We start from the raw sequence: 25,345 nt of genomic DNA on the forward strand, positions 1-25,345 counted from the left end.
CACGAGATTATTGTGGTCGTGACATCAGTGACGTCAGAGGCTGTCATTTTTGTCTGGCGTTTGGGGGGGCAGCTATGGACAATGATGGCGACGGGGGGAAGACAAGGTGACGGCACGGAATTGTAATGGCAAACGTTAATTACACGCCTGTGCTCACGCACATGCTCAATTTTCTGCCTAACCATTGATTTCGGCAAAATGATGCAATAGGGATACAAAGTTTATCCTCCAACAATAGCTTTTATCAAATGCCATTGTTCGAGACTCGAGCGGCGACGGCTATAAAAGACATCCCCCTTGGCTGCAATGATCACAGGCGAACACACTAAGCAGCTCCCATTGAATCAATCAAACAACTGTAATTTCAAACATCATTCTGGCTCGATATAAGACTGGTCAGTCAGTTCGATACAAGCCGGTTGGCGGTAAGTGACGGTTCTTGCACTAACTCGCAAAACTCCGAAACTGTTGGTGTTATCACTTGCGTCTTGACGGAGCCTGGCATTCAAGCCGATCGAAATGTCCAGGCCAGCCCTGATTCTCCCCGATATGAGGTAATGGAAGCCGCCCACAACCAATGGTGTGGACAAGCGACACTGACGTGTAAGTTTACATTCAGAATTCGAACACGGGTAAGGTCACTACGGTCTACGAGGCAAACATTCTCGGTCTATCCTAGTGAAGACATTAAGAAGTGGATATGAACTTGGTAGATAACCGGCATGCCTTGATGATAGGAACGTAGGAATGTAGTTCTAGCCTTCAATGAGCCCTAGGTAGGGGTCCCCTGGATATTCCCAACGGCAGTGCCACACCAAGAATGATTGTGAATCAACCATGACTCCGTAACTACTTTCCAGTATGGTTTTAGGGTGACTGAAGTAGCTATATTGATGGAAGTATTTCCTTAAAACTAGCAATTCGGTTTTCGCTGTGATGCAGCTATACGCATTCATTCGAGTGTTGATCTTGAATCTCATTGTCTTCTCCAAGCCTGCCTTCCCCTCTCCGCAACCATGCTCTTCATGTCGGCACCTGCAGAGTGATCTAATTTCCTGCGCTCCCAGTGATCTTGTTGGATTGGACTGGACTGGATTTCGAGGTCGGATCCAGTCCAGTCCAATGCACAGGGCTGGGGGCTCCAGGAGCGCCAATGCAAATCCAATTCTCCAAATGGATTGGGAGTATTCCGCATTTTGCGAAAAGAGTCGCCGCGAGATTTACTGCGGAATCGATCCTTGTTCAATGCTGTTGCGGTATGTATTTGACATCAATTACACTGGTTACCGCAAGCCCTCCTGAGTAGTATTGTCCTCATCCAGAAAACCCTCTTGATCGGCGGTCTGAAGGTCCACATTGCCCATTCTAATTTCAGATCCCTCCCCGTCGTGCCGAGTCCCCTGCAGATCAGACTCCCCTTCTAGTCTCCCAATGTTGATATCCTCAAAAGTATTCCGTGCAGGTGGGCCGAACCAGGATCGGAGGCACTCGCTGGCTTCAATGATATCTATCTTAAGCCTCGACCGCCGGTCGGAAAGCAGTATCTTGGCGCTGCTGAATAGCCGCTCGCACTCGTCTGACATTGATGGAACGGCCAGAACATCCAGAGCCATACGGGCTAGATCCGGCTGCGTATAGTAGCGATCGTTCCAGTAACGGATAGGATCAAAGGTTTCGTCCTCACCAAGCCGGATAACATCTGTTTCAAGGAACTGATCGAGCAAGTCGACGGCGGGAGGGTCGGTTGCCAGGGCCTCGTGACGAAGCTTCAGTCGTTTATGGCTCTTGACCGCCACAAAGGCCTTCTCCTTTCTAACCGGAGCAGGCAAAGTTGGGCAGAACGAAGCGGAAACTGACGCATGCTTTGTAGAATGTCTTCCCCGATACTCTTCTAGCCAGAGCCCCCTAACAAGGTTCGTAACGTTCGGGATCCATGACTTCTTTTCTTCATCTGTCCAAGTCTCGATGTACCACTGGTTTTTGAGAGTCGGATTCAGCGTAATAGCAGCATAATATGCCGGTGTCTCATCCGCTTTCTTGAAGTACTCCTCTGCCTTACGCCAGGAAGCTTCCGCCGAAGCGGCAAGAAATGCGAAGTCATCAGCTTCAGCAGCAACAGCCCCTCTACTGGTGTTCCTTCGAACAGCCGCCTTGTGGAGTTCTTCGAATTTAATCTTGGCCTGCTGGATCTCATTTAGTAGCCAGTCAAGTGTCTGAAAGTGATCCGCTAGTGTTGAAAGCCTGCCTTCCGTAGAGAGGGTTCCGTCATAGAACGTCTCCAGCTGATCATGAAGGTGTGCAAGCTCGTCCCACTGCTGCTCAGACAGGCGGTCTTCTGTGAGGCTTTTCTGGCTCTGGCCAGCCTCATACTGGTCACAGAAGACTTGAATTCGCTCCTTGACGTTAAGAGCTCTACCGATCGAGGTGAAGTATGAATTCCAGCGTGTCTTCTGGCTTTGGATAAGCTAGGCTAACTATTAGTCCTGACTATGGGTTTATGGAGGGCGCAAACTCACCTCTAAGCCATCAAACTCAGACAGCTCTCCCCCGCAGACAATTGATCTGAAAAACTGACGCCGCTGAGGATTGGCTCGAATGTATTTGATGATATTGTGAAGCCTTCCGATGGCGCCGCGCTTCCGCCAGAGCTCCCGGATTCGCTTCATATCACCCTCCCTGTACGCGGCGTCTAGATCTTTGCAGACCTTTTCGGCGTCCTTTCCGATAAGGAAGGCCTGCGCGCAGAGATTCACAATGTGCCCGAAGCACCGGAGGCGTCTGCGTTTTCGCTGCTTATCTGACATCCTTGGGTAGACAGCGCGCAGTACAAAGTCAACGCACACATCGTTGACCGATGCGTTATCGGACATAAAATAGCCAACTCGGTCCGTAATCTTGTAATCTTTGATGACCTGCAACAGGACATCGCCGATGTTCTCCCCTGAGTGTTCCCCTTCCACTTCGCGTAGCGCCAAGACAGCAGTTCGACGCAGCCCAGATTTGTCGATGAAATGTGCTGCTACTCCAAGCACTGCGAGGTAGTTCGGCGACGTCCACAGATCGAAGGACAGCGAAATGGAACTCCGACTGTCGAGCATATCCTGCCGCAGTCTCTCCTTCCTCACCTCGAACATATTCATCACCCACTGGCGAATGGTTGATGCTGCCTTTGGAAGGAGATCAGCTAAGGGTGGGAATAGATAGAAGAGGAGGTCGCGAAAGTAGTCATTCTCGATCTGGAAGAAGGCGATATGGCAACAGACTAGCCAGCGGACTAGGAGTTCCTTGAACCGATCTAACCGGCGGGAGAAGATGATCGATTTCATGTCCTGGTAATCGGATATCGAGGGCTGGCTCGAGTCCACCGAGTCTCCTCGAAAGGACTTGAGTTCTCCAGTAGTCTTGTCGATATGATGTTTCAGGTGGAGATGATCAAGTGCCGTAGAATTGCCATTTGAGACTGCTGGAAGTTCTTGTTGACGACGCTGTTTCTCGCAGAGGTAGCAGTACCATACCCGTTTCCGATCTCTCTTTGACTGTAGATCCTCACCGTATAGCCAGATCACCGACGTGCGCTTCTTTGTTGATTTAGGGCCCCTTGCGATCACAGAACAGCGAGTATATTGCTCGCCCTGAAGCTTGAACTCATCTGGCTGGATCAGGGCATCCGGATCGCGACTACCGGTATTGTTGATCGATTCTGGAGCGAGAACAACATTGTCTGACTCTGAAGACCTATTAGAAGAGCGAGAGAAGAAGCGGGTGATTGTTGGTGCGGCCATGCTGGGACGTTAATTACATTGTGGGTCAAATGGTAAAGGGCATGTTATCGGGTTCGTGCTGCTGCATATTATGTAGGCAAACAGACGTCTCACCTTCGCGCTGCATTACTGACTTGGTTTGCCGATGGTACTCGACGGGTTTAGCATCGTGGAGACCAATCAACACCACGCGGAACATTGTGCCTGAAACAAAAAGTGGAGTTCGGGCTCGCTTCTTTCCTGTTTAGGAATGGTCCATTGGCGCTCCAGGAGGCTCCAGACCTCTCGATCCAGTCCAGTCCAAATTTCTGAAACTGTGAATCCAGTCCAGCCAAATCCACTCCATCCAAATCCACTCCAATGCTAGTCCAGTCCAAGAAGATCACTGTGCGCTCCTCCCTTTAAGCTCAACAATTTCACAGCTGAACGGTAGGAGCCTATATATAAACTGTGCAGTGGGGTAAAAATAAAAATCTAAACGGGGGGAAACCAGATTTGCAAGCTAAATAAGGTAATGTATTCCATCAGCGAGTCGGCTAGTTTCTAACCCGACGCGTTTCTTCCACGACGAGCCATGGATCCGCTTCTTGCCGAAGCTAGGGTTGTTTTGGCCCTCGAAGCTACAAAGAACAACAAAAAGCTAAGCATTCGAGCTACAGCAAAGATCTACCGGTACGACGTTCCTCGTACAACCCTGGCCGACCCATGCGCTAGCCGACCTGCACGACGCGATATCTTACCCAACTCGCTTAAGCTCGTAGAATTGGAAAAGGACGCTATCATACAGTACGTACTTAATCTGTGTGCGATCTTATCCGCCTAGATTGCGTGGTGCTGAAGATATGGGCAACCAACTATTGTGCGCACACATCGCGTCGGGCATTGGCAGGAACTGGGCCTCCTGACTTCGCCAGGCCCCGGTCAGAGCTCCGTACGCGTTTTCCTCGCAAATAAAATTACTAGAGAGCTAAATTTGAGAATCCAAAGGTTATTGGCGAGTGGTTTGTACTTGTACGGAATATCAAGACCGAGTACGGTATCCCCGATGAGGATACCGTACGACTTCGACGAGACAGGGTTCATGATGAGCATTATCTTCGCATGAACGGTGCTTACTACCTGTGACAGCCGTGGAAAGGCCAAATTGGCCAAGGCTGGCAACCGAGAGTGGGCAACTGCTTCCCAAGGAGTCAATGCTCAAGGCTGGACTGTTCCACGGTTCATCATACTAGCAGTGCAGTACCATTTGGCCAACTGTACAGAGAGTGATCTTCTAGCAGATTGGGACATTACAGCAACCGAAATGGCCGGAATGCCAACGAAATAGGCCTAGATTGGATCAAGTACTTCGACAAGCATATAGCGTGTCGTATGAAGGGCATATATCGGCTATTTATCCTCGACGGCCACAAGACCCACCACTCTACCGTATTCGAACTCTACTATAAAGAACATATCATTCGTATACTTTGCATGCCTCCGAATTCCTCCTATTTTCTCCAGCCACTAGAGATTGGGTGCTTTGGGCCGATGAAAAAGGCGTATGGCCGCCAGATCGAGGACCTGATGCGGGCGCATATCACGCGCGTGAGCAGGATCGGGTTTCTATGCGCATTCTCCAAGGCCTTTTTTGCTTCTATGCCAAAGAAACATATACAGAGAGACTTTGTAAGTGCTGGCATCGTACCGTACAATCCAGAAAGGGTTCTTCCCAAGCTAGATGTACAGTTACGGACTACAACACCCACCGGAAGTGTGAGGCCAACGGTGGAAAGCGCCGCAGTCATCTAGGTCAGGCACAGGATCTCCTTTTCCTTTACATGGACGCTTGCAACGAGGCTTTCCCACCAAGCGTACCTCTTGCCGATAGACCTGAACAGGGCCGTGGGCGCAGATGGGATCCTCACATCAGTGTCGATCCAGGCCCAGATGCGCTTCAGAGCTTGATACAGTGGAGGAACGCTCTGATAAGAGTTTGTTAGCACCGTAATTCTGTAACGCAATTGCAGTAGACCAGAGTAGCGCCAGAACCAGCCTGCCCGACTGGTAGGACTCAAAGAAGCAAATGGCAATTCTCCACTTACACTCCGCACTGGTATTCGAACGACCTCCTCAAACCAGTCCCGTGATACGTTCTTGTGGTCGGGGAGCGTTGCGAGCATGCCTAAGAAAAAAACTGGGAGTAGAGGTGCTTGTGCCGTAAAGTGTGAGCCCGATGTCGGCATGATGCGGATGCACTTCGCGAGGTCCGTTAAATTAGCAAGAACGCCGGGGTGGTTTCGAGGCAGCCTAAAAGTCCAATGAGCACTCTGAGTCCTCATGACGATTACCGCAGCGCGGAAGGAAGGTCTCCAGCCAAATCAAATCCCTCCTCCACCCGCCCCGACCCTGCTTCTTCATCCATACCTCAATAGTCGACATTGCAAGTAAATGATCGCAGCAATTCTCCACGCCTCGGCCGTTACATCCGTCATTTCCCGGTTCGAGTCGATGATTGTGTCGTCCGACTTCGATCTGACCCATTCTATCGTTGGAGGGCGTGTTTGGGCGTCCTCCCACGATATGCCTTCGCGACTCCACTGCCGCATCTCTTGGAGTTGACGGTGAAGATACCGTGCCGTGATGGGAACAATGGTGCTGTTGGGTTCTTGCTGCAGGCGGGCCGCGCAGTACGTCACTTGGCTCATGGTATGCAGCAGCTTCTTGGAAAAGCCACATCCGCCGTGGATCTCAAACATGTCCTTCTCGGTGCCATAGAGAAGCCAGCCAAATCTACTGGCCTCTTCCTCGGGTTTCAGCGTGGCTGGCGAAGGGAGCGCCATCATTGGCTGGGCGAGAATGACCGCTCGGCCGACGATGATGGACTGGGAGATGCGGAGATCGCTATATTGGACGTTGTGGTCTTTCCAGAATCGGCAACCGGGATCTGTTTTGTGGAGGAAGTACTCGCCTTGTTTGAACCCTTCCAACCAGCGAGGGGAGGAGGGTTTCTTGAGCCGCCGCTCGGTCAGGACAATCTAAATGAGAGTCAGATCTTGTTACGAAGGTGTCGACGGAGCGCGATCATTCGACAACGGTTTGCGGTTACACGTACATCTTGCATGGAGAGGATAACAGCCATGGTAATGACTTCATCCCCTCCCCCGATTCGTCTGCTCTCTGGAGCAACAAGAAGCTTGCTGAAATACTCGTCTGCCATCACATACCGTTCATTTATTCGTTGCCGAATAAGCTCATCCGGCAGGTAATCATAGATATATACCCCAGCCAAGCTCTGAATGGCGTATAGGATGCCTTCATTCTTATGCATCGGTGCCAAGTCCCTTAACCACAGGTTCGTGTGGTTGAGAATGCTCCTTCCCGGACACCAATTCTTCGTATCTGTGATCAATTCATGAGAACTCGCTCGGCAAACCCAACAAGGTATTGTATGTCCCTTTACAGGGACATAGATTACGGACGTACAGAATTCAAATAACCGCCTATCGATGCGATCCATCTTGGCTTGGAAGCCAAATTGTGGTGGCAGCATTCTCGGCTGATCGGTCGTCATGGCTTGCAATAAAGACTCTTGAGGTGGTGTTGGAGGGTTTGTCGCCATCGTTTGCGGGAGCACATTTGTCCAGGCCATATCGGTCTTCACTGGTAAAACAGACATGCTAGTCGCCGCGTATGGCGCTGGCATGGGCCCGATGAGGGTCACAACACTGGAACGCCGACCGACAGTAGAAAGCTGCGTCGAGTTCGTAGCGACATCCTCTATACCATCGTTGGATGATGGTGGCACAGTAAGGGTGGATGGCCGTCTCGACGGCTGTCGAGATGGCCAGTTGAACTTCACATAGCCATTGATCTGGCCATTTTTAGGTCGGAGAAAGCGCGGAATGGTTGACACCGACACTCTATGTTCACGGTCCGTGAAGGGGCTGATGAGAACCGTTCTGTCTACCGGCTCATGGCTCTCGGGACCTTGAGGATCGGCGGCGAGCTTTGTAGAAGCAGCCGGTGCCGCGGGCAGCAGATGAGGTAGGCGAGTTGGTTGAGGGGCTTGATGAGAACGTGGCTGAAGGTGAGACTGAGACGGCGACGGGACTGGGGAAGGATACTTTGCCGCAGGCTGGGGTACTGCATGAAATGTCAGCTCAACGACTTCAATAGTCTACTACTATAGCGCGACCGGTTCACTAGGCGGCTTTGGTTTCTTTCGATCGGAAATGGAACAATGACGAGGCAGGGACCATGAACGAAGATCGGTTCAGAGCTGGATTCGCCCAGGGGTGAGATTGAGCGCGGTGAGGGAGGTGCATCATGTTCTCTCTCATCTCAATGCCCAAGGCTTCACGTTCATGAGCCGAGCTCCATATCGACACCCATCACAAGGATATTACAGGGACGACAAGGAGTCCGGACGAGAGAGGAGAGCCCGTCAATAAAGGCGCGAATGTGGAACGAGGGGAGGAAAGGCTAGAAAGAGGCGGTGAATGCGCGGAAGCAGGCTCGTTTCCTTACCTGAGAAAGTCGGTCCCCAACAACACTCGAATTCCGTAGCAAGATTGAAGTGCACCTGCGATGGAGATGTCAAGCCCACAGAGAATTCTATTGGGTTATCAAACAACGGGACACCAGTGGCCAAGTGCCTATTTATGTTGTTGGAATCCCTTAGATGGGCAGCGGCTATATTCACTGGGGTTGTGTCGTTGTCATGCTGCTGGTACTTGACGCGCTTCAGCGGACGATCAGACTCTGGCCGATGCTCCATCTGAGCGGCTCGCCGCGATGGAGTCAATAGACCGCAGGGTGCGCCGGAAGACGACTCTAGCTCGCCTGCAGTGCTTAGCAGAAAACTGCGTATTGCAGTGAATGGAAGGGGAAATGGGGGACCAGGGAGTGACACCTTGGGGTTGGCCGTATCAGAGCACAAGGGGAAGTCGGCGGCAGCGGGCGGTCGCAACAACGAGACGAGTGCGACGGAGAGGGGCCGGGACGCTAGGGCCAGCGTGCTATCGTTGCGGCGCGTTACTCGAGAGCCTATTGCGATGCTAATAGAGTGGTTCGCTTTAAGACTAAAAACCACGCTTATGGAAAGTGCATTTGGAAGCGACAACTACGAGAATTGAGGAGACAATAAAAGAGAAGGGGAAAGTGCGCAAGAGGAAGCAGTAAGGCAACCAAGGGGAAGCGTGGGGTAGTACCTATTTTATTGTAAAAAGCATGCCGACCAGGCCGTTCCATCACCCTTGGCCCGTTCCCAAAACGTACTCCGTACGAAAGGAGGTCCCTGTTCGAAAAAGCAACTACGCCGCCACATCTAGGATAAATACATCAAGCACGAACGCACTCCATACTCTTATTAATATTGGTAATACCAGACATTAGCGAGCCATAGAGGTCTAGCAAGAGATTTTCCGCCCTGTTTTCGACGGCTCTATGCAAACTATAAGATAAGGGGCTCTGTAGCAGGATGAAGCAAGATACCGACAGGTGCACATGGCGTTTGTACTTGGGGCAAAATTTTTGAAACGTTTCTCCGCTCTAGGAGAAGGGTTGCATCTCCCACGGGAGGGTGTTTCTCCAATGGCTACCCGTTGGAATAGAGCGGGCCAACTTGAGCAAGCTAAAGGTCGCTTCCAGATGCAGTGTCGCCTAAGTGCCGCGCCTCACGCGCCTTGAAGCGCGCCCTTGGCTTGGCGCCGTGATGAACCAAGATTACGGTTACACGGAGCGGGGTAGCATCAGACGACGCCACGTGTTGCGCATCCCCTACACGGTACCTATTCTCCTTGCAAGAGCGAGTGCGTGTACCAATCGTATGCCATCTTACAAGCCTGGCTGGCTTCCGCTGTAAAGTCCCCTGCAGCCACGGTGTGGGTCATTCCGAGTTAATGTCGATCTCAAAATAATGTGGGCACGGGCCGCACGGTCCGCGCGAGCGAAAGCACGGTTGGATCAAGCGAGCGGCACCGAGGTTGCAGAGCCTTCTTTTCTCCTCTCCCCTTCCTCATTCTTCGTCCACGAGTGCATAGCACAACACTCATTGAATTTCAGGCAATGTGGCGGTGGATATGAGGCGAAAGTGAGGGAAAGGAGCGAGACACGTAGTCATGGAAGACTTAATCTTACATCTCTATGAGGTGCAATAATGACAAGGGTTATTGAGAAAAGGAGGCGGCCAGAGACCATAGATGACTTGTGGACATTCCTGGTCATTAAACATCCCGCCATTTGAGACTGGCCCTCCTCGACATGGACCGTTGCAGAGCCTAACCCTTGAGCTGGTCCGTGCTGCGGCAAGTGCCGCTCGATCCAGGGCTGCATATCTGCACCCCACTTCCTCCGTGGGGCCAGACGAGGTCCCTGAGCCAATAGTGGTGCCTCTGCAGGCCCATTCTTCATGTGATGGATAGGTGTAGATTGATGGATTGGTTTAGATTGATGGATTGGATGGACTGATGCATAGACCTGGGGAGAGTACATGCCCGACAGAGCAAGAGAATCCCGACCCCCTTCTCTTTTCCCTTTCTTTCCCCTAACTGACAAAAAAAGCAGGCAAGCTCATTATCGCGTTTCCCGGGTCGCCGAAAAGAAGAAAGACCCTTGGACGTAGACGTGTGTCGCTTTGCACTCTCGAACTCGAATCCACGGTGCCGTCGAACCCTTGACGCCAGCGCACTGCGAAACATGCCCGCCAGCGCCTCCTCCCTCTCGACCGCGCCCACCGCGCCGCGAGTCGCTGCCACAGAGACCCCAGCTGCGTCTGGTTGCGAAGGATCAGATGCCCCGTCATAAGGAGATCGCCCAGCACGGTGCGGAACAGCGGCGTCGAGTCATAGGGTGGGATCCGGCGCGCGCCGAAGAGACACTCGTCCAGCGAGGGGAAGGCATCCTAGGGCTCTCAGTCGAGGAGGAACCGCAGATCCGGGAGGCCGTCCGAGTACATCCAAAGCTCCTCGGGCAAAGCTCATATCGCGCGTCGGTGGGCTTCGCAGCGCCGAACGAGGGATAAAAGCAGAGCGGAGAGGAGGAGCGACGTAATCTTCCGGTTGGGAGGAGCCGGTAGCTGTGATTCGAGCAAAGCGAGAGACGGTGAATCAAACCGCGAAGAGAGAGCAATAGCCAGCGTCCATATCTACTGCAGCGCTCCGAACAAAACAAAACATTACCAAACCAAATCAATGTAAATCAATACAAAACAAAGCAAAATTGAAGCTATTCAAAACAATACTAGCCTACCGTTTTGTATTGGTAATTTTGGTATATTTTGGTAAAATCCCCCCTGTCAGTCGGCCATAGGGTAAGTGCTTCCGAAGGCCTGTTGTGTCGCGCAGGAATGCTGAGTGCACTTGACAAAAGGTGGTTCTTGTTGTAGTGATCGTAATTATTCTTGGTTAAGTTTTTTTTTTATAATCTCAATGAGAGGCCCTTTGGGCCCTTATATCTTTGAATGATCCCATCTAGGACTTTGAACCTTAATCGTAGGACTTCAAACTTTAATCTTGATCCTGAAGCTTAGGGGGAACTCTCAGTTCTTCCAACAAGGCCCAAAAGTCCACTTTCCAGTCAAATTTTTGCACATGGGCCCATCGCCAACATCGTCAAGATGGCTAACTCCAACGATCCATTTTTCGACGATTCCTCGTCGGTATCGAGCCTGACGCCTAGCCAGTCAGCCAGTCAGTCTTCCGGCTCTCTCACAAACATTCCGCACGCCGGTGGTGGCGCCTTTTCAGTTCTTTGCCGAGCTCGCAGCGTAAAGAACCAACTTGATGATGCCGACGAAGCAAACCTCCCAAGTGCAGTATGCGATATGCCGAAAATCCTAATTAACAGCAAGCCCTATATTCGGTCGGAGTGGGTGGATAAAAAACGGAAGAAAAGGTCCCCGATCGAACCGTACGGCTCACGCTTCGTGAAGCTCGATCGCGAACACCGAAACCGTGGCGAATACTGGCTCTGTGATCTCTGTGATGAGCAGGGTATAACAACGATTTTTTCCCTGCCTAGAGGTACGACTTCTGGACCGCTGGACCACTTGCGGCAGCATCACAGACTTCTTCGCTCTCGTACCTCTTCTGTAGAGGGAAGCGATTCGACTGATTCTGAAGCGAATCCGCGCCCACAGAAGAGTCAGAGGACTCTACAGGAGAGCCTGCGGAAGGCTGTTGTGAGTAAATCGACGGGGCAGACTTTCCGAGATACACTGTTAGGCTGGATATCGAAGGCGAATATTCCCTTTTCTGGATTCGAACACCCGCTTTTTCGCCAGCTTCTCTGCTTGTTAAATAAGGATCTTGTTCAGGAGCTTCTGCCTCTGTGCGGAGATACTGTCAATCGTGGCTCAACGCCGAGGTCGAATCACAGAAAGGGCTCCTGAAAACAGAGCTCGCCGCCTCCCCTTACAAGAAGCATCTCTCTTTCGATCTCTAGACCTCCCCGAATCAATACGCGCTCCTCGGTATCACCGTTCACTTCGTCAGCGCCTCGCAACAGCTTCAATCTCGCTTCCTAGCCCTCAAACGCGTACTCGGCAGTCATGGTGGTGAGAATCTCGGTCCAGTTTTACAGAGCGTAATCGAAGATTTCGCGATCTTTCGAGACTCTCGGCTACTTGACTGCTGATAACACAGACTCGTGCGACGCCGCAGTTACGGAGCTCTTTTGCGGTCTTTCAGGTGCAGAATCTGCCACTGACGAAATCACAAAGCTTAGCGCTCAACGTAGGATTCGCTGTGTTAATCACAGCGCTCCTAATAGTCCAGACCGTTTGGACTATTAGTCCAGACTGCAATCCAAGATCAATAATCAATCCACGACGGGCGTTCGTGGATTGACGACTAGGATGACGCGTCCCTTGAAACGGGCCTTGTTGATCTGGATCGCACCAGTAAATTGATCGGAAATATCCACAACAAAATGGTTGGCACAGCAACAAACATGGGTACCCTGGATTTAGCGTACTTAGCGTCCACACCGGGCGTCTGTATTCCCCTGCCCTGATCTGCAGTCTGGACTATTAGGAGCGCTGAATGCGAAGTCTCGCATCACTAACGCGAATTGGGCCGTAGTTACTTACAATAGAAGTCCCTTCCTGTAGTGCCCGTCGACGCAAATTCTTCTCTTTCAAACGTTTCATCTCCTGAGTCGACGTAACGCCATTTATCATGAGAACTTCAGTTGCTTTCCTCGACTTCTCATGAACACGGGCAACCGAGGGAGTCAGCCGGATGCCGGAGACGATAGATGCCTCGATCCGCAGGGCAACATACTCCTGGTAACGCTGGATGACACGTATGTTGAAAGGTGGCGTGTCGACGGTGTTCCAGTTCATCATTTCTGGTGTTTTGGGTGTCTCTGGCTGTTCCTCCTCACTCTCATCGTCATTGCCGGCTTCAGTATGACTTCCGGTCTCGTCCCCGCCGTCAGAAGCGCTATCAGAAGTCTCTCCAAGTGTGATATAACCAGGGAGGTCTTGCTCGTTGACTTCTTGGCTCAGAGATGACAACGGATCGACCATCTGATCCAAAACCACTGACGGGTCGAAAGGATAGATACCGCACTTCCTCCAAGCAGAGACTATCGTCGACTTCTTAAAGGTTCGATTCCTCATCTCCTGAAAGTAGAAGAGGAAGTCAGCCTTATTAAAGTCGGTAGCACCATCACTGATTTCCCGATATAAGATATGCTGTTGCCAATGCTTGTAAGGGCTGAACACTCCGACATCCAAAGGCTGCATAAAATGCGTCAAATGGGCGGGAAAAGGGAAGAGGTCGATATTGTGCTGTTCACAATATACATAGAGTTCCTTGGTGAAGTGACTCTCGCATCCATCCAGGAGTATGACTCGTTTTTCGTTGGGATTTGAAGGTCTCGTCAGTTTCTCAAAGTGTTCAATCCATTCTAAGGCGAGCATATCAGTGATATAGCCCTTAGGGCTCGTGGCAATGACGGTATCGTCATGTAGGTCGTTGTCAAACCACTTGATCGGGAGCTGGACTCCGGGCATGATTTGGAATGGTGCAATCGTCTTCCCAGTTGCCGAGATAGCCTCTATGACTGTCATAGAGACGAGTTCATGAGCATCAGTGAGAATTGGCCGGTCAATCTCTGCGAAAGTCCATAGGAACGTGCCTTTCAGGAGGTATCCAATCATGAAGCCGATCTCATCGACGTTCCACACGTTCTCGGGCTTGACATAACGCATATACTCTCGCCAAGCGTGGAACCACTTCTCAACGAGGCCGCGGTCTTCCATTGACTTCCTTTTGGCATCTCGAGTAGTTGACTTCTTCCTATGAAAGGTGTGCTTCCAACGTCTCATAAATCGTCTTGCCCACTTCCGAGATGCAGTTGGCGACCGCCCCTTGGCCCTCAGAACTGAATTAGCATGTTGACGGAGGGCACGAATCGTGATATGATGTCCGTGAGTGACGCGGCGATGTGCCCAGATAACTATCGCACCCTCCTCTTCCTTTGAAAATAAGGTACGGTTGCCACCATTCCGACTGACTGGATGAGAGCCCTTGGACCGAGAATACAGTCTCCAATAACTGACTTTGAGCTCACGGTTTGCGGCAGCGAGACTCTTATAGTAACCGGCTCGAAATAGCTCGACACCGGCTACCGTGCGCAGTTCGAGGTTCTCATCAGTAAACCGCGGAAAGTTTGGCTTCCTAGTCTCTGAGTTGATCCAAAGACGCACTACGTCTTCTCCTGATCTAGGGATATCACATGATATAGTTTCCGTCGTCATTGGTGCAGGATTGCAATAGTTGTGGCCGTATTTGCGATAGTGGTGAGGACGGAATATTATCAAAGATGACCGAAGTTGGTGATATCATGAGCGGGGTTGCAGATAACAGGGTCATTTGTGCAACAATGCGGGATTATTCATGAAAAAGAGGTACTTCTATTTTGGCGGTATCAGCTCCGTTGTAGAGGTATCTTTTCTTTTTGCGAGTCAAGGGCCCCTTTTGCTGGTCAGCGCGCCCCCCGTGGGAGCGGCAGCGACCACGGGGGTGCCGAATTGGAGGCCCCCACAAGTAGTATCTCCTCAGTGCGCAGAAAGCTCCAAGCCGTAACTTGCCCCAGTGTTAAGCCTTTAACAGTTCGCGCCCTATTTAGGGGGTCTCAGGGAGCGTGACTGTTAAGGACTTATTATATGTCTACTTACTCCCTCCGCGAGACTTAGCGCTAGAATAAGGTATCGTTCCTAACGAGAGATCTGATTGGCCTGATACCCCTGCTGTGACCTCCTTGGAGCTTTCTGCGCACTCAGGAGATAGGTAGAGAATAGCCCTCAAAAAATATTTCAGCCAGGATAGGCCCACGTGTTGTCTAGTATACAAGATGAAACTAGACTTCTAAGATTTCCAGCCTCATTGCCAATCCTAAATTTTTTACTGCTTTCGGTGCAGGCCGCCAGTGTCACCGGTGTCGTGCATGGCGTTAGGGACCGCACGCTCAACACTCTCAGGAAGCTTCTCCTGTAGCTTCTGGGGCACGATGGACGCCTTGCCTCCGTCCTTGGCGTGAGTTCTGTTGGTAAACTGGCCGGGCTCAGCGCCGGTGGGGTGGACCTAAAATGAATAATTAGCTGCAGGTTCGCAGGCATGTGATGATGGTTGCCATACGGAATCGGGATGGCGCTCAGGTGCCTTCTCTTGAACCTTGGAGCGCCCAGTGGTGTGAGAAACGCCTTGGCCGCGCTCATCCTGCACAGTAGTCTGGTTATTTAATTCGGACATGACGCTGGATGATTCAGTGGTAATCGGAAGTGACATAATGTTTAATATATAATTCAACACTCGTTATGATCTGTATTGGAGATGTTGAACTATCCAGGCGTGGAAGAGAGAAATTTGGACCCTTATATGTCATTTCAATTCAGGCCAGGACGCAGTAATGTACGTCATGATTTCCACAGTATCGGTCATGAATGCATGTGAAGGCCTCATTGGGTACGTAGTCGTGGACGTACCCAGGGGGCTGACTAATGATAGGCCGCCCCTCTGTTCATCACAGAGGGGGCATCACAACCTGTAACTGCGTCGCTCCTGTAACCACTGTCAACCTATAGAAAATTGGCTGTCTGACAAAAAAAACCCTGTAAAATCACCCTTTGAAAAAGTGGGCCAAAAGTTTAAATTTTTTTGATTGCTTATTTTTGTCAAGCAGCCAATTTTCTATCTCATGAGTGCCCACAAGCCTGCACCGAGGTATTTGCAGGGGGGTGGGGCCAATTAAAATGCGCCAAAGAAGAGATACATTAGCTTCCACCTATTTCTCTATGGTGATAAATGTACCAACACTTCTGATTGTTACAAAGTGCGACTTTGCATACACTACACCAAAATCTCGTCTGTGATCTCGTGATGTTGTTGTTGCCCGTCCCGAGAGGCTTCCTTTTGCCCTTTGACCTTATTTCGCCTTGCCGATATCCTTGACAAGCGAGGCAATCTGAATTTGTCTTCCGGCGGACAAGATTATGTTCTTTTTGCTGTATTTCAGGGTCAGATTCGTCGCCAGCTCGATACCTCTGCCTTGACTGGCTTTCTCCATGATATTCATTAAATAAGGCGTTGAAAATGCACTCTCGCCACTCTCTGTGATTCGTATATCTCTCCCAATTTGGCTGTGGCCCGTGAAGCTGAGCAAGATAGCTGTTAATAAGCACTACATCAAGAAGGAAGGTCCAACAGAGAGCCTGCCAAGGGCCCCGGCGTAAGGGATGATCGTATGCATAATATGACCTCAACTGGTCACCCCGATCAACGTGATTCATCTCGTCGTTATAAGCAGCAGCGACTGTCGGGATCGAGATGACTTTGACAGCTTCGTCACCAAAAAAGCGGCGTATTGGCTTGGCCTCGGGCTTCTGTGAGGACGGCTTCTTCCTCTTCCGGCAGACACGCTCCTCGCCTGTGAAAACGGTTGTAAGGAATAATATAAGGCGGTTGTCTTTCCAAGCGATCTGATTGACCTAATTAGATGGCGCAAGGACATATTAGTAAGGAATTCACATAGAAAAGTGTCTTAGATTAATACCATATTGTCGGGGGTTGGGATTATCTTGACCTGGTTGAAGTCATAGCTGGTCTTGGCCCCCCCATCAGCCTTCTTATCCCGTTGAAGCTCCTTGTGTATGCCACAGTTAGGCCGGGCTGTGCCTGTGGCCCCGTGGCCATGTGTGCGGAGGCTGCGGAAGAGGTCTGCCGACGAGAAGAGGTTATCCACAAAGACGTGATATGTCGCTTTTGGCAGTGTATTTGCTAGGGCAACAACGACGCCTTGGGTCGAGTTTAAGGCGATAGGCTTATCTTCTTCTTTAGGCTCCTTCCTTGGTGCTTGTGATGCCCTCTTGCCGCGACCTCGTGAGGATGACGCCGGCTTTGGAAGCTCAACACCAACGGCACCGTATTTTTCGCCCTTGATGTGCCACAGCCAGTGAATAAAGAAGCCCTGTTGTGCTATGACCCAGATCTTGAACCCTAGGGGAATAGGCTTGCCCTTGACGACTGTTGTCTCGTTCGATCTACCCGTATAGCGGATCATACACTCATCCACAGCCAGATGAGAGCCCGGGAAGAAGATCTCCGCAGACGCGGCCTGTATATGATCAGACCACTCATCACAAGCTTGGAATACCTTCGGAAGAGGCCCGGTCTCATCGATCTTGGTGTGGTCAAAGGGGCGAAGGTGACGATGAAGGATCTGAAACTTCCAATACGGCATGAATTTGATGATTGAGTGTTCAGGGCGTTGTTGCCCCGGCTTCGGGGTACTCCAGTGGCTCTTAATCGTCTTTTCCTTATGTATACCCATATAAATTAGCATTCCAAGCCAGACATATACTTCTGCAACAGAGGTCCCTTGCCAAGCTCGCAGCCTTGCGTTCTTCGTCATCGGGTGCTTCCAGCTATCAACAACGTCATTTTCCTTCAGCCACGAGATCCAGCTTTTGGTGTATTGGACCCATTTCTCAACGAGGGAAATAGGAAGGAAAAGCTGGAATAGCTGCAGAGGTGTTGGCGGCAGTGTGCTGATGCGAAAGTTGCGTGTTTCTACGTGGAAAGGCTCGAAGTTGGTGCCGCGGTCAGTTTCGGCCGGAAAAACAGCTATCCGGGTAGGGTCATTTGGGTGCAGCTGATGACTGTGATCTTCCTTGATAAAGCTCTTATCATCATAGGCATTGAATGCCTGACTCTCTTCTAGAATTGATTGGGAATTCATTGTTGACTTCAAAATGATTTATATGGTGTTTTGGCGGGAATTGCTTCATTGAACTAACTTTCCGTACCCCGCTTGTACCCTCCTGATGTCAGGGGTGGTGTGGGGCGAGGTACGCGGTGCAGGCTTGTGGGCACTCATGAGATAGTGTAAATCTCACCTAAATCTAAAACAAGTTAAAAAATTTCTAAATAATCTAATTAAAATCTATATGTGCTAAGAATATAAAATAAGGTTTATTAAAAAATCTAAATTATCTTAGTAACTTTTTTAGACTTTTAAAATAACTTATTAATAAGTTATTTAAGAATTTCTTATTCGCACTGTTTTTTTATAGTTTTTTATTTTTGAAAAATTAAAGAGATTTTTTAAAAATCTAAGAAAATCATAAGCTTTTGGCTATTTTAGTTAGATTTATAGAATTACTCTCTTTAGATCTATAGCTATTTTATAGAAGTTTTTAGAAATTTAAGGTTTATGATTTTTAGGTGCACAGTATGGCTGATCCACTCGCTTGTTTGATCCACTCGCTTATCACGCACGTTACAGAAAATTGTATCACTATTATCCCTTCCTCTACCGCTCCATATGTTGACCGACTTCAAACCAACTTCGGCCCGCTCTGGAAGGGAAGAAACGTTGACATGCGACTCGCGCGATCCACGGTAGTTCAGGGGTGAACTGTGGGTATCCTGTCATGGTCTTCCTCTGCCTTTTGGGTTCATCCATTGAGGGTTCTTGGCTTAATGATCCTGCATTGTCTTGTCAAGGGCAAGCATCACAACCATCGTGAATAACTTCATGGTCAGCGTGAAGGCTACACCATAACTAGCATCAGGCAACAGCCTGCTGCCTATGAGATCGGCAGTCTGAACACAGGTATAAGAGACCGACTCTCGTCGCTCCTTTAGATAGAAAATCAAGCGCTCATTTGATCCTCGATTCCTCATGGCCCATCAGTACCTGCGACACCTCCAATACCACATGCGTCGTGTACACAGACACGAGAGAGATTTTGTCCTTCCTTCGGGGAACCGTCGAACCCAGTTGCCGATGGTGAACTTGGATGAAAGTAAGAAACAGACACAGCCCATTGATGCCTAAATGGCATACCGCGTGACTGAGATGGAGGGAAAACCGAAGCGTCCCGCAAGTGCACGTGCTTTGCCACAGTCCTCCACTTGGGGAACGTATCTGAACACGAATGCGCCCATTGAGGACAGCGATGAAACCAAGGCAGGGGACTCCGGGGAGCGGGAGCGTCGTAGGGCTGCCAAGTCGGGATTCTAGCCGGGTGTCGGCCTGCGGCAGATCTTTCTAGCCTGCCGGTATGAGATTAAGGTTCGAGGGTTAGCGTTGAGCCTTAGACAAATACAAAATCTAGGAAAATTTCTCGCTATACTTACATATCAATACTGGCCAATAGTGCCAATGTTGGTCAATAAGGCCATCAATAGTGGCCCATAGTGACATCAATAGTGGCCAATAGTGCCAATGTTGGCCAATAGTGTCATCAATAGTGATCAATAGTGCCAATGTTGGTCAATAAGACCATCAATAGTGGTCAGTAGTTCCATCAATAGCGGCCAATTGTTTGTTACCATGCACAACCGCTCTTTCTCCAACCCCACTCTTTCGCCACGCAAAAAAAAAAGGCACCACCAAGAATCAACAACTTTACTTACACAGAACTTGACCAAAATGATAGATATGCGCAAAATTTTGTCTTATAAATAATATTTGAATCTCTCTATTGAATCCTGGGTCTTTTGATAAGCCGCCCTGATCGCGTGGTTGGTTGATGGGGTATGGTTTCCTCTCTGACCTCAATGACCGAGGCAGCCTCCGATTCTGACTCCTGCTCGCCTGAACAGCCACATTCCACCACAACAGGCATAATTTGAGTCTCTTCTTCGGCTATGGCCTCTCCATCAGCTAGAGTCTCACCAAGAGTCATAAAACGTTTGTTAGGATTCGGCACCGCCTTCCTCTTCTTCCCTCTCTTCAGGCGAGCCAATTCCTCCTCTAGGCTAGCAATCCTCACAGTATGCGCCGCTACCGTCTGCTGTTGTGCCTCAAAGCCCTTGGCTATTACGTTGTACCGTCTTCGTGTCTTTTGTGTTTTGTTCAGCCCAAGATCACGAATTTGACGGCTCGTCTGTGGTGTATCGTCCGAGTCAAAATACGGCCTGGGTTCGGGAGTCGCTCTTGGGCTGCCATTTGGCCTATCTTGTTGGATTTCTGGATGCCGAAGCGCTTTGGCACGTGAGATCGGCCAATTCCCAGTAACCCTCCAGCCAGAGAGTATGTTCTTCTCAGTCATTCCAACTCGACGAGCCTTGGCGTAGGCCCTGATGAGATTAACCTTGTCCATTGGAGTGGAATCAGTCAACGAAGCGAACTTTTCCAACTCTCGTCGATATGCTGCTTTGGAGGCATTGAATACTCCATTGTCTAACGGCTGGAGCCCATGAGAGCAGTGTGCTGGCAGATAGCAACAATAAACGTTGTTCAAAAAGCACGTGGCCATCCACTCATCCTTCCGTCGCTTAGTAGTGATCTTGAGCTGAAGAAAAAGAAGAACATACCGTTGCATGACTCCCATGACCATCTAAAATGATCAGTCTCGCGTCAGAGTCGTCGGCAGGCATGGTCTGGGGCAGATAGACTCTTTCAAGCCATTCAGCGCCAATGTGGTCGTCAGTCCACCCGTTAGGCGAAGTTATGTAATACCAGCCTGCTATCCGCTTGAATTCCTCAAGAAACCACTGTTTCTGGAGTTCTTTCCCCTTGAAGATTATGCCAGGGATTAAGGCGCGGCCGTCAGCAGCAGGCTTGCTAATTCAGCCCGAAGGGCGTTTGCCTTTCGGTACGAAAGGTCTTCTTAAGCTCTGGGATTTCCCCCCCCAAAATTTGGCCCCCCTTGCGATTACCCGATTCGGAAGCGCAACCGCACCTCTTGTTGGTCCGGATTAACCCCATCCGAATGCCCCCAGAGGTGCCAATCTTCTCTTCCTCATTTGCCAATGCGCACAATTGAACTCTCATTCGCTCTCTGAGATTAAGTGTAAAGGAGTCTTCTTTTTGAGGGTTTCTTGTTAAGAGACACGTGAAATGCACGTGAAATGCACGTGAAATGCACGTGGAACTCGGTTTGTGATAGCATTATTGCTCTTGTCCTTATATTTTATATATTTTACAGGAGAGCCAAACCGCTTTGCGGTTTGCCCAAAAGAGCCTTAAGGAACGAATTTGAACAGGAAAATTAATAGTATCAACGTTGAAAATATATATTCATTGTATTGACGTTGAAGGTTTCGGTGAAGCAAGTCTTGTTTGGTGATTTCAGCTCGGCTGGTTTTAAGCCGAGGTTGTCCCGTACCGAGATTTGACCGGTCCCTTCAGGCCATGACGCCATGACGTCAGCTGTTTTTGGCTCACGAGCTCCGTCATGCGAACTTCCACCATCGTTTACGATCCGCCAGAACACTCTCCCTCCATCCGTCTAGTCATCTCATCTCCATATCGCCGATACTCGTCCGCCAGGCTGCCTAGATTTCCTGTTTGCGTTCTACGGTCGCCATAGATTTGCCAATCAAGAGCGGATCGTCAACGCGCGAAGCAACGGATCATCAACCATGGCCGGATCTCTTCCATGCCCTTCATGGATTTGGTCCAATAATTCCAACGTCCAGTACGTATCATCCCGCATGCTCGCAATATTATCACGTACAAGTCATATATACACGTTGTCCGTCTACCGGTCCGCTCTATTCTATCCCTCGTAGTGGCCAAGCCGAAGTCGAAGTGAAGCTTTAGTTGACATCTAATCGAATTTTAGTGCCGCCAAGGATCGGTCGTGGTTCGGCGCCGACTACACACCTCTTAACTCCATGGTCGGCCACTTGATGGGAGGGATCCAAACGCCGGTTGTGGGGATCGGCACGGTCGAACTTCCCGTCAAACGAAGTCCGAGGGCTACCGGTCCACGATCCCACGGCATCCTACGACTGCGCGATGTCCTTCACGTCCCCACATGCATCTGTAATGTCATTGGAAGTCCGATTCTAGACGAATACGATATCCATACGGGATCTAGTATGCAAAACACAAAAGGCACCATCATCGATAAACAGGGTAGGACCGTTGCCTACTTTGAGCCCCGTGGCAAATTCTTACAAGTGAGGTTGAGCGGCCCACCGGTTGGGCCTCGGGTTGGCACTACTCCGTTTGATCCGTCGGCAATGTACTGGATCAACGTGCGATGGGCCGACAGTGAGCGGGAGAAATGGGAGGCATCGCATGCCAGCAAAGCCCTGCAGCAGGCGGAGGTAGGTCCTCTTTCGACCGAGGAAAAGCAGTTGCTCAAGAAACACTGGGGCGGCGAATTCAGGTTTCTAGCGAGCCACGGTCTCAACATCAACAAGGAAGACGATCGCGAAGAGGGTCGTATTATCCTCCGGGCCATCCTGGCCGGCAGTGACGGCGACGACAGCGACGACAGCGACGATAGCGATATTGGTCGGGACTACCCTAACGATGACCGCCCGGAGGGGCAGCTAGCTGACTCGTATTTCGACGCCGACGAACTCAAGTTCATCAAGAAGCATTACGGTGACTCGCTAACATTCATGTTCAGCTTTGGGCTGAAATTCTACAAGACTGAAGACTGCGAAGAGGCCAAGTCTATTGTTAGTAGCATGATGTATCTCGATAATGACGACTACGTACCCGATTAGGGAGTGAAGGAATAGTTCCAGCAAGAGGCCGGTCGGCTTAACAAGTTGGTACATGTCAGGCTGTCGGCAATAGGGGAGGGCTAAGGGGGAACCCAGGTCCAGCAGAGGCTAGAGCAACTGAGCGAAGAGACGACCCGGGGCTGCCGGGCAGATAAATCGTGGGACTTGCTATAGGAAGAATATTAAGAGCATTGCTATGCATTTTAACTGTGACTAGGTGACAGGGCACTATTAATCATCCCCTTTCCCCTTTTCCCCTTCCTATTCTTAGCTGAACCTAAAGTAAAGAGCAAGATGCTTTTTGCTTTCCCTATGTGCTGACGTTTTGGCCAATCCTTTAAACTCATGGAAAAAGCAAATCTGTTCACCATCTACGTTAATTGATCAATTCAATTGTGCGAGTATCCACATCGGCAGGGATAGTAGCTCTTAGCTGAAAATGTTAGATGAAGATCGGCGATGCCCATCCTCTCTGCGCAACGAAGTACTATCTTTACCAAGTGGTATTAATCTTCGTATTGTATATACTATATTATTTAATCGATCATAAATATCTAATATGTTTCTTCTTTATTCTATACATTTGCGTGCCAATCTTGCAGGCTTATCTTACAATTGCTCTCTATCTCTCTCTCTCCCACACACACTATCGTAATCTTAACTACTCTCTTATTTTTTAGCGAAATACTTGCTAGTTTAATATATCATATCTTTATTAACTTCTACCCTAAATCCTACGTCAACTTCTACCCTTAGCGGCCATCCCCCTCCGCGCATGCCTCATGACTCTCCGAAAAACCTTGGTAGTGATATGACCATGTTCTTTTTTGGTCAGCTGGATACCCCAACGCGGTTTCCTACATCAAATGAACAACTTATAAAGAGCCTTAATGTTGAAGCTCTTGGCAGGGTTTTTCTTCCACCCCCTCCCTATATGACACTGCCTGAATATTCTGTGCTGCGTTCTGAAGGGTATCGATCCCCTGATCCACTGCCGATCTACTTTAGTCTCAACCTCTCTGTCTATAACCAGCAGATTGTTGATTCGGAGTGGCAGAATCAGTGGTTCCATTTCACTGGCAAAGTACACCCCTACGCACTGGAGTGGGTCCTACGGGAGCCTGATGTTTTCAGCGATGAAGATGGTGACGGCGAAGTGTACAAGGTTCCAGTTGTTCTCATACGCGACTTTGGATACCAAGCGTAAGCAGACTTATCATTTCCCCTTAGCTCGAGTTCGACTATCGCGCTTGCCACTAATGTAACTATCAGCATTGACCCACGAACTCTTTGCAATGGTGAGGGCTTTCCACTTATCCAACCGGCTGTTTCCTTGACCGGGCAGGTTCTCGGGACAGGTCAAACCCACTTGATCAAGGGCTCTGTCCCGCTGTTGGATGATGCGCAGCTGAGATGCTGTGCATTTATCCAGTGCTGTACCTACATCACGCCGGGCCAGCCATCAAAGAGCCCTTTCAAAGGCTTCCACCCCTTTCAAGTTTTTATTCTCTTTCCTATTCGCGCTTTGCCATTCTCTCTCCTCTGCAAGAAGATGGCAGATAGGAAAGATACGCAGTTTGTTCCAGGTGTTCCCTTCAACTGCGTCGGCAAGATTGTTGGCCTGCTTGACCATAGTCTTATGGTGGCTGCCCCTACAGTTGATGAGAAGGACTATGTTTTCATTGTCGTTCCCGACTCTTGGACGTTTCCGGACAAGAGCACGCCACCTGCACCTGCCGCTAACGCAGTCCCCCCCTCTAAAACCGAACCTGGCCCATCCCAAGCTGGCGGCTTCGCAGCAGCGAGGTCTATGTTCAAGTCTCCCTCAAAGAAATCTTCACAGGTGCAACAGTCACGGTCACAATCATCACAATCGCCGCAGGGAGGTCCATCCCAACAATCCGTTACTCCATCTCAGAACAAAAGGCCCGCAATCTCCGCATCTCCATCGTCTCAGTCAAGTTCGAACGACCCCGCCCCCCAAGAGACTCAGGGGGTCTACTATAACTACCGCAACATCTCCAATCATTGCAGGGTCGCCGGTCTCCCCTTTAACATCCGTAGACTCTGATGAAAACGATAACCATGAAGAAGGTGAAGCGAAGGAAAACGAGGACTCTCGATCACCTAACATATCTGCCACACTCCGATCCTCCGTTCGTCCTAATATGAGGTCATCAACTACCGAACCAGGTGGCAGGAACAAGAGGCATCCGACAAAGAGACTTTAAGTAGCATAGTATAGTGATAGTGTGTGGTATTTTGGGCTGTTTTATTGGATTTGAAAAACTTATAGGTTGATATGTGGGGGAAATAAGCGTGCGGTTTCAACACCAGTGCGAGTGATAAAAATCCGATTGTCTCAACACCAGGACATCTTGGCATGGCAGTTTCTTATACTCAAATCGACAATTTTCCCTCTTTGGTATTGCAACTGATTGATCTCTGCTAGTCTCAGTCCCTTGGTCTACTGTCTCAATTATTCACCCTCACCCTATTGGCTAGGTCTCTTAGTTCCGCATTAAGCTCTTCAAATCGTGCCACTCAAAATGGTGCCTTCTCCTCAAAGCCTGCTGCATACGTCTTATTGGCTACGCAAAACAAAGGCAACACACACACACG

General features: G+C 49.9%; 9 protein-coding genes across 9 annotated transcripts; 4 read left to right on the forward strand and 5 right to left on the reverse strand.

Annotated features, from left to right (window-relative positions):
- Positions 1–1,283: 1,283 nt before the first annotated feature.
- MRS44_017595 (uncharacterized protein) lies at positions 1,284–3,782 on the reverse strand (the record flags this gene model as incomplete). Its single annotated transcript, XM_065615504.1, has 2 exons — positions 1,284–2,465; positions 2,517–3,782. The coding sequence occupies 2 exons, from the start codon at positions 3,780–3,782 to the stop codon at positions 1,284–1,286; spliced, it is 2,448 nt and encodes an 815-aa protein (XP_065471576.1).
- A 553-nt stretch (positions 3,783–4,335) lies between these two features.
- MRS44_017596 (uncharacterized protein) lies at positions 4,336–5,088 on the forward strand (the record flags this gene model as incomplete). Its single annotated transcript, XM_065615505.1, has 2 exons — positions 4,336–4,547; positions 4,890–5,088. 2 exons carry the CDS (start codon positions 4,336–4,338, stop codon positions 5,086–5,088), a joined length of 411 nt encoding a protein of 136 aa, XP_065471577.1.
- Positions 5,089–5,548: 460 nt separating this feature from the next.
- Positions 5,549–9,069, reverse strand: MRS44_017597 (uncharacterized protein; the record flags this gene model as incomplete). The annotated part of the gene is made up of 7 exons (XM_065615506.1): positions 5,549–5,725; positions 5,846–6,050; positions 6,168–6,778; positions 6,856–7,142; positions 7,227–7,886; positions 8,271–8,789; positions 9,021–9,069. The coding sequence occupies 7 exons, from the start codon at positions 9,067–9,069 to the stop codon at positions 5,549–5,551; spliced, it is 2,508 nt and encodes an 835-aa protein (XP_065471578.1).
- Positions 9,070–11,358: 2,289 nt separating this feature from the next.
- On the forward strand, positions 11,359–12,534 carry MRS44_017598 (uncharacterized protein; the record flags this gene model as incomplete). Its single annotated transcript, XM_065615507.1, has 3 exons — positions 11,359–11,922; positions 12,186–12,297; positions 12,386–12,534. The coding sequence occupies 3 exons, from the start codon at positions 11,359–11,361 to the stop codon at positions 12,532–12,534; spliced, it is 825 nt and encodes a 274-aa protein (XP_065471579.1).
- Positions 12,535–12,560: 26 nt separating this feature from the next.
- On the reverse strand, positions 12,561–14,508 carry MRS44_017599 (uncharacterized protein; the record flags this gene model as incomplete). The annotated part of the gene is made up of 2 exons (XM_065615508.1): positions 12,561–12,629; positions 12,832–14,508. The coding sequence occupies 2 exons, from the start codon at positions 14,506–14,508 to the stop codon at positions 12,561–12,563; spliced, it is 1,746 nt and encodes a 581-aa protein (XP_065471580.1).
- Positions 14,509–15,154: 646 nt separating this feature from the next.
- Positions 15,155–17,987, reverse strand: MRS44_017600 (uncharacterized protein; the record flags this gene model as incomplete). Its single annotated transcript, XM_065615509.1, has 4 exons — positions 15,155–15,334; positions 15,389–15,506; positions 16,508–16,737; positions 16,803–17,987. 4 exons carry the CDS (start codon positions 17,985–17,987, stop codon positions 15,155–15,157), a joined length of 1,713 nt encoding a protein of 570 aa, XP_065471581.1.
- Positions 17,988–19,734: 1,747 nt separating this feature from the next.
- On the reverse strand, positions 19,735–20,635 carry MRS44_017601 (uncharacterized protein; the record flags this gene model as incomplete). The annotated part of the gene is made up of 2 exons (XM_065615510.1): positions 19,735–20,445; positions 20,573–20,635. 2 exons carry the CDS (start codon positions 20,633–20,635, stop codon positions 19,735–19,737), a joined length of 774 nt encoding a protein of 257 aa, XP_065471582.1.
- An 800-nt stretch (positions 20,636–21,435) lies between these two features.
- On the forward strand, positions 21,436–22,723 carry MRS44_017602 (uncharacterized protein; the record flags this gene model as incomplete). Its single annotated transcript, XM_065615511.1, has 3 exons — positions 21,436–21,521; positions 21,571–21,678; positions 21,826–22,723. 3 exons carry the CDS (start codon positions 21,436–21,438, stop codon positions 22,721–22,723), a joined length of 1,092 nt encoding a protein of 363 aa, XP_065471583.1.
- Positions 22,724–23,657: 934 nt separating this feature from the next.
- Positions 23,658–24,794, forward strand: MRS44_017603 (uncharacterized protein; the record flags this gene model as incomplete). Its single annotated transcript, XM_065615512.1, has 2 exons — positions 23,658–23,926; positions 23,996–24,794. 2 exons carry the CDS (start codon positions 23,658–23,660, stop codon positions 24,792–24,794), a joined length of 1,068 nt encoding a protein of 355 aa, XP_065471584.1.
- Between the last annotated feature and the right edge of the window lie 551 nt (positions 24,795–25,345).

Source organism: Fusarium solani (genome assembly GCF_023522795.1).
Source record: "Fusarium solani strain SB1 chromosome Unknown bctg00000014, whole genome shotgun sequence".
Taxonomy (NCBI): domain Eukaryota; kingdom Fungi; phylum Ascomycota; class Sordariomycetes; order Hypocreales; family Nectriaceae; genus Fusarium; species Fusarium solani.